General features: G+C 48.6%; 1 protein-coding gene and 1 long non-coding RNA gene across 2 annotated transcripts in view; both read left to right on the forward strand.

The window, feature by feature from the left end:
• LOC115561729 (uncharacterized) overlaps nucleotides 1–3,429 on the forward strand; it is a 5,685-nt gene extending 2,256 nt beyond the window's left edge. Inside the window, exons 2-3 of the long non-coding RNA XR_003979961.1 lie at nucleotides 1,693–2,186; nucleotides 3,269–3,429. This is a non-coding gene — a long non-coding RNA (uncharacterized LOC115561729). The remainder of the gene's footprint in view (nucleotides 1–1,692; nucleotides 2,187–3,268) is intronic.
• Nucleotides 3,430–4,311: 882 nt separating this feature from the next.
• Nucleotides 4,312–6,180, forward strand: kiaa2012 (KIAA2012 ortholog). The gene is made up of 3 exons (XM_030381755.1): nucleotides 4,312–4,342; nucleotides 4,933–5,152; nucleotides 5,310–6,180. Exons 1-3 carry the CDS (start codon nucleotides 4,312–4,314, stop codon nucleotides 5,476–5,478), a joined length of 420 nt encoding a protein of 139 aa, XP_030237615.1. The 3' UTR covers nucleotides 5,479–6,180.
• The last annotated feature ends 1,649 nt before the right edge of the window (nucleotides 6,181–7,829 follow it).

The following is a 7,829-nucleotide window of genomic DNA, read 5'->3' on the forward strand; positions in this document are numbered from 1 at the left end:
AAGGAGAGGAGGCAGACAAAGCAGACATTACGACTATCTGACAGAAATGGTGGCCATCTTGAAAATGGTTGCCATCCTGAAATTTTGAGTGGCACATACCTTTTTCCAGAAGAGTGTTCCTTGAAGAGTATTTCTGCCTTATTGTATGCTTGAATCACCATTTGAACAATTTAAATAATTAATATTTGACAGGAACGGTGGCCATCTTAAAAATGGCTGCCATCTTGAATTTTACTGGGACAAGCACCTTTTTTTCCATTAACATGTCCTTTAGATAGTATTTGTATCAAATATTATGCTTGGATCACTGTTTGAATAATTGATATAATAAGCATTGAATAGCAATGGTGACCATCTTGAAAAATGGCCGCCATATTGAATTTTTGAGTGGCCAACGCCTTTTTCCAAAATAGAGGCCCTTAGAGAGTATCTGTGCTAAATTTCAAGCTTGTATATACCAAAGTGAACGATTTTTTTACTTATCTCCTCCACTATATTCACTTTTTGCTGGAAGCAACCAGGGACAGGAAGTGACTCCACAGTCAAAGTTAGTTTGTGTCACCACACCTGCCACCCCATCCCCTGAAGCCAATCAGAGAGTCTGATAGGTGGGACGTTTACCGGACTCACGTTTAGGCTTAGGGTCGAGCTGTTCATTTGTCACTCAAGGTGCGGCCACACTGAACGCGTTATGTGCGTAAGATTACGCGCGTAACGCGCCTAACTTGACGCTTGATCATTGTATGTCACAGAAATTGTTCAACGCGCCTACGCAGCTAGATGAGCCCGCCCACTGCACGTTCTGTCCGAGCCCGATTTCAACCTGACATTTTTTTAATGTGTAACTTAGGCCTACTCTGCTAAACATATATGCAAGGGATATTATATAGAACGCCGGTCATTATCGATAATGACCGGCGACGTTCTATACATTATCCCGCTTATTACACGCTTAGACCCGTGTAATAAAGGCCTATAATATTTCTGTTTATGGCATAGATTTCTCCTCAGATTAGGCCAATAAAGCAATGATTAAAAAAAACAAAAAACACAAACGCTCGATCCTAGGCCCGGCCCGACCCGGCCCGAGGATAGTGCTGGGGAATATCGGCCCAACCCGGCCCGCGGGTCGGCTCGAGCTCGGGCAGAGAATCTTGGTCGTCCATGTTCTTTCTGCTTCTGTGCGTCCTCTGTTCTCTGCCAGTGACATCGGGTCAAGCCCAACGCTGATTGGCTATCGCGGCTAAGCGTCACGCGTAGGAGCGTCAAAAGTAAAAATTATGAACTCGGCGCGTTGGGCGCGTTATTTAGGTGCGCAAAACGCGTCCAACGCGCCAAATGCGCTGCTTTAGCGTGTGTAACGCCTCTACGTACCAATGGTGCCCTATGCAAAAATGCATATTTTCTACGCGCATAACGCGTTCAGTGTTAAAGTCAGTTAAAGTCGATTCTGCTAATTGATAGGTTTTACCTAAACAACTTCATACATGTGGATTCATATCAAAAATGAAGAATCCGTGTTACCTTACCGTCCTAGAGTCTGGTCTAAAGGTCCTGCAGCAGATCAGTTTAGTCATGGTTTCATGAACATCATCCTCTCCCTCCCCTTCCTCCCTACTCCCTCACCTCCCTGCTCCCCTATCCTTCTCCATCTCCCCACCTCTCCTCTTGGCTCCCCTCAACCTTTTATAGGTAAACCTCAGGATTCTGTTTTGAGAGACAAGAGATACCAGACCAAAAGAGAGACAGACAGATTGAACGAAAGACAGATAGAAAGAGAGACAGACCAAGAGACAAGAAGACAGACAGATAGAGATGAAGACAGATACACAGAGAGATGGACAGGTAGGGAGACATGCAGCAAAACAAGCAGACAGACAGAAAGAGAGACGAGCAGAGAGACATACCGATACACAGATAGTGAGACAGATTGCTCCCTCTTGACCGCTGAATGGGAGCTGAGTTTGGTCCAATCAGGGAGCCTTCCTCGGTCAGCTGTCACCACGTCCTCCAGTCAGAGAAGCTATCCTCGGTCAGCTTTCACCAACACCTCTAATCAGAGAAGCTTGCGGCAGGCGGCTGCCTTCTGTGGAGGGGCGGGGCCAAACGGGAGCGCTGGGAGCATGCCCTCCTCTGCTGTCATGGTAACCAAGGAGCAGCTGATGCTGGACCTGGTCCAATCAGAGGTGGGCTGATCCTTCTTTTCTTCTTCCTCATGAGCTCATTACATTCATTTAATTGATATATCAATAGATACAACTTAAAGTCACAATGTGCCACATTTCAATTGGTTTGTAGCTTAGAGTCTCCTGGACATATCTGTGGTCAATGCGATTGATAAAATGACATCCAATAACTGATACGTTCTACTGATAGAATGTTCTGGGCAGCCAATGTGTCTCTCTTTGTTTGATTAAGTATCTTACTATCAATACTTAATCAACACTTGATCAATACTGACTCACAGCGACCCACACCACCCAGCCACACGTCACACGGTCGCACAGCCAGGAAGGCACCTTCATACACTTGGTGTCCGCCTCGCTCCGCGTCGGATGACGAGACCCCAATGTGGACGGCCACGCTGTCCAAGAACTGGCCACGGCCGTCTGAATTGGGCTGTCGACATCCGTACAGGAGGCCTGTACACGAGGCCCGTACACGAGGCCCGTACACGAGGCCCGTACACGAGGCCCGTACACGAGGCCCGTACACGAGGCCCGTACAGGAGGCCCGTACAGGAGGCCCGTACAGGAGGCCCGAACAGGAGGCTCGTACACAAGGTGAGGCTCTAACACAAGGCCTGTACACGAGGCCCGTACAGGAGGCCCGTACACAAGGTGAAGCCCGTACAGGAGACCCGTACACGAGGCCGTACATGAGGTGAGGCCTGTACAGGAGGCACGTACACAAGGCTGTACACAAGGTGAGGCCCGTACATGAGGTCCGTAAGCAAGGCTCGTACATGAGGTGAAGCCCATATGCAGGGTCCCGTACACAAGCCCTACACAAGACCCATACAGGAGGCTTGTACACGAATCCCGTACATGAGGCTTATACACTAGGCCCGTAACTGAGGTGAAACCTTTTCCAATGAGTGAACAGGACTCATATTTAAACAAATCAGCTCTCAATGAGCTGTTGAGATTAGGATGCAGAGAGGGGGTAATAGTGTTTGTCAAACTGAATTCTTCATCGCTAATTAAATTGTGTGTGTGTGTGTGTGTGTGTGTGTGTGTGTGTGTGTGTGTGTGTGTGTGTGTGTTAGCCTCCTGAGAGGAACGTGGTTTCCGCTGCGGTAGTGCGTCTGGACCAACAGAGGGCAGCACAGCGAGTCGGGAAGCACCGGCAGGAGGTCGAAAAGAAGAGACGGGAGAAAGAGGAGGAGAAGAGGAGACAGCAAGAGAAGGAGGAGAGAGATGAGGAGGAGAGAGAGAAGAGAGAGGGGAGGATGCGTGAGGAGCTTGAAGAGGAGAGGAGACGGAGGGCAGGGGAGATCAGGTTCAGCTAAACTACTAATAAATCATTGATCAAACTTCTGCTGTGTTACGAGCATCGATGAGTAAATACGTAAGGGATAATGTATAGAACGCCGGTCATTATCGAGAAAATAAGCCCCGACAGTGCGAACAGGACACCGACGCGCAGCGGAGGTGTCTTGCTTCGCCGTGAAGGGGCTTATTTTTCGATAATGACTGGCAAAGTTCTATACATTATCCCGCTTATTACACGGCTACTTGCCAAAACGAAACAATTTATTTACAATGTATTTGTTACCAGCATTCATAGTGTTGATCAGCAGAGAAATAGTCCGCCCAAGACGTTGACGTCGTCGCTTAGCAACCGACAGCGCTTGGGTTGATACATATCCCACTTATTACATTGACAAGTTACCGGACTACGTGCGGAGTGATACCAAAGGCAAAAAGTCATTTTGTTTACCTTGACAGCGGTCATCATTCATCCGTTGCCAATGAATTATCCAAAAATAATTGACCGCCGGAAGTTGTGAAGTGCCCATGCAAGTGAACGGAACGTTGAAAAGACCCGTGTAATAAATGAATATAATTCAGAAAAAACACAGAACAGCTGTCTGTTCCTATGGCAATATGTTGGGTCATAGTATATTAATACTATGTATAATATGTTCTATAATCTGTTTTCTCTAGATTAAAGAGAGAGAGGGAGGAGGAGCAGCAGAGGGTGAACGAGGCAGAGAACAGGGAGAGAGAGAGCCAGGAGCAGGCTAAAGGAGAATCTGAGAGGAGGCGGGTGGAGGAGAGGAGGAGACACGCAGAGAGACTCCAGAGGATGAGAGAGGAGGAGGAGAAACGAAGAGCAGGTGAGGAGAACCCAGAAAGTACACAACCTGTAGTTTGTTTACAGGTCAATAAACTGAGTTGTAGTTTGTTCCCAGGTCAATAAACGGAATTGTAGCAAAGAATGTCTAATAGGAAGAGAATTGGCACCAGAATCAACTAAACATTGAAATTCCATTTATACCCATGTACTTTCAAGCAGGGTTTCTGGTTGTAATCGGTCGCAAGTCCGTCACTGACCAATCAGCTTCATTAGCACAATGCTACCGTGTTACGGCCAACAATGGCCAAACCTGTAAGAAAGAAAGAAATACTCATTCATTCGACTTTTGAACTATAATCTATATTGAACTTGCGGATTCTACAATAAAATCTGCGATATTTAAACGACAAGCAGGTGAAAGAGATAAATGTAGCCGTCTAGCTCCATAGATCCTCGCCCACGATCACCCCTAGTGGAATTCTAATGGAACTGCAACCAAAGGGAATCAATATAGAGTGCCAAGGCTCTCCCTAGACGGGCTCCGGTTGTAGTTGGTTTACAGGTTAACACATTTAGTGGTAGCTTGTTTACATGTAACCACAATTTAGTTGTAGTTTTGTTCTTCTCCAGTTGAACAGGAACGTCTTCACCAGGAGGAGAATGAGAGGAGGGAGGAGGAGAACAGAAGGGTGGAGGGGATGGAGGAGGGCGAGAGGGAGGAATATCTACACAGGAGGCAGGAGGAAGATGAGGAGAGGAGGCAGGCGGAGAAGGAGAGGAGGAGGAGGGAGGAGGAGGCTGCTCTTTCGGCCCTAGAGGAAGCCCGACGCAGTGGGGCGCTCTTTGCCAGGTAAACGTGGTTCAGTCCAGGCTGGGTTTCCTCTTTAAACAAGCTGCTTCTTTAAAGTTGACAGAAAACAATGAGCCTTATAAAAAGGATTTCTGAAACCCAAACACTTGACTGTCATCGGTTCTCTCCTGTGTGATGACCTATGACTTCCCTCCAGACAGAGGGCGCTGTTGGAGCAGCAGCTGTCCTTTAAACGGGGTCTCCTGCTCGAGGCTGAGGGGCTGGATACCGGACAGGATGTCTCCAGACCTTGGGTCTACTCCTACTTGGCCCTCCTGGACCTCCTGGGACTCCCCAAGCCTGACCCAGCGGAGCCTGACCTTTAACCTCTCGGCTCTGTTTTGACACCAACCAGCTTCTAATGAAACTAGAGACTGAACACTGCTGTTTTCAGTCTATGTTCTCCAGTAGCTAGCCTTAAGTTTAGCATGCTAGGTAGCAAGGCTCAGGGAGCAAGTAAACTGTGTATGTAGACATTAGCCTTTAGTTTAGCATGCTAGTTAGCAGGCTAAGAGAGCAAATAGACTGTGCAGTCATTAGCCTTTAGTTTAGAATGCTAGGTAGCAAGGCTCAGAGAGCAGATCGACTGTGTAGACATTAGCCTTTAGTTTAGCTTGCTAGGTAGCAAGGCTTAGAGAGCCGATAGACTGCAGACATTAGCCTTTAGTTTAGCATGCTGGGTAGCAAGGCTCAGAGAGCAATTAAACAGTGTTGACATTAGCCTTTAGTTTTGCATGCTAGGTAGCAGGCTAAGAGAGCAGATATAATTTGAGGACATTAGCCTTTAGTTTAGCATTCTATGTTGCAAGTCTCAGTGGGCAGATAGACTGTAGACATTAGCCTTTAGTTTTGAATGCCAGGTAGCAAGGCTCAGAGAGCAGATAGACTTTGCAGACATTAGCCTTTAGTTGACCCTGCTAGATAGCAAGGCTCAGAGAGCAGATAGACTGTGTAGAGTTAATGTGCCATCCTAGTAATGTCTATAATATTTCCTGCTTCACAAATAAAGTTAATTGAAGAAAATGAAATGTTGTCTTTTGTATCATTCAACACAGCCGACTAACACACTCACTCCTAATGAGCTGCTGGCAGCAGTGATGAGATGGAGGGTGTGTGAGTATATTGGACTGCTGATTATACTGACTCACACTTCTGCAGCAGTCTGCGTCTCCTCATCGCGACGGTCGCAACTCATTTTGCTGTGGTTGCGGCTCTCAGAGCACGCCGGCAGAGAACCAGAGGTAGGAGTATCCACCGAACTGCCATGACCTCCCTTAGGCTGCTGTTAGGGTTTGTGTTTGTTAGTGCTAATATAGAAGCATTCTTGGTGGTTAGGCTAAGAGCTATGCTAACATCATTCATGATGTCACAGCACCACCCGAACCAGAGCCGTTGTGATGGAGCTGTGACCGCGGCCGCTGGAGCACACTGGTGGAGCAGACTGGAGAAGCAGACCGGAGGAGCAGACCGAAGGAGCAGACCGGAGTAGCAGACCAGAGTAGCAGACCGGACGAGCAGTCCGGACGAGCATACTGGACGAGCCGAGATGCTGAGCCCGGCGGTGCTGCGGGGGTCCCTGCTTCTCATTATCTTCTGCTCCCACCCTGGAGCCCCCTCCATTACCACAAGTACCGCCACCTGTCTGTCTGCCTGTCTGTCTGCCTGTCTACCTGCCCGTCTGTTTGCCTATCTTTCTGCCTGCCTGTCTATCTATTTGTATGTCTGTTTTCTACCTATCTGCCTCCTTGTATTGCTGTCTGTCCGTCTGCTTCTTTACCTGTCTCTCTACCTGTCTGTCTGTCTGTCTGTCAGCCTCTCCATCTTTCTATTTGTCTCTCTGCAGTTCTGTCTGTCTATTTACTCACCTGACTGCTTCTATCACTGCCTGTCTGTCTGTTTGTCTACCTTTCTGTCTCTCAGGGTTTCCGACCATCAGAGACAAGACGTGGAGAGGTCAAAGATCATGCCCGCTGGTCCTGGCCCCTCCCCCTCCCTTCTTCCCTCCATTCTCACGCAAAGAAGAGCTAATGGTGACACACACACACACACACACAGGCATGCATACACACGCGCACACACACACACACACACAAACGCACGCAAATACACACACGCATGCACACACGCACGCATGTCATGGACGTATTCCATCATCCGTCTTCGCCAAAAGGTTGATTACCTAAAAATGGAATGGAGGCACCATGGTTGCAAAAATGTTGCTCCCAACTAAGAAACCAGGAGTCCAGCTTCTGTCCTTCCGAAAGGAATCCCCTCGTATTGGGCTGACCCCCTACCAATCGGTCCCCAGGGGCGGAGCCACGCACCTCGTATTGGGCTGACCCCCTGCCAATCAGCCCTCAGTGGCGGGGCCAACCACCTCGTATTGGGCTGAACCCCTGCCAATCAGCCCTCAGTGGCGGGGCCAACCACCTCGTATTGGGCTGAACCCCTGCCAATAATTTCCCAGGGGCAGGGCCAAGCATCTCATATATCACTGACACCCTGCCAATCAGTCCCCAGGGGCGGGGCCAAGCATCTCATATATCACTGACACCCTGCCAATCAGTCCCCAGGGGCGGGGCCAAGCATCTCATATATCACTGACACCCTGCCAATCAGTCCCCAGGGGCGGGGCCAAGCATCTCATATATCACTGACACCCTGCCAATCAGTCCCC

This window comes from Gadus morhua, chromosome 16 (genome assembly GCF_902167405.1).
Source record: "Gadus morhua chromosome 16, gadMor3.0, whole genome shotgun sequence".
Taxonomy (NCBI): domain Eukaryota; kingdom Metazoa; phylum Chordata; class Actinopteri; order Gadiformes; family Gadidae; genus Gadus; species Gadus morhua.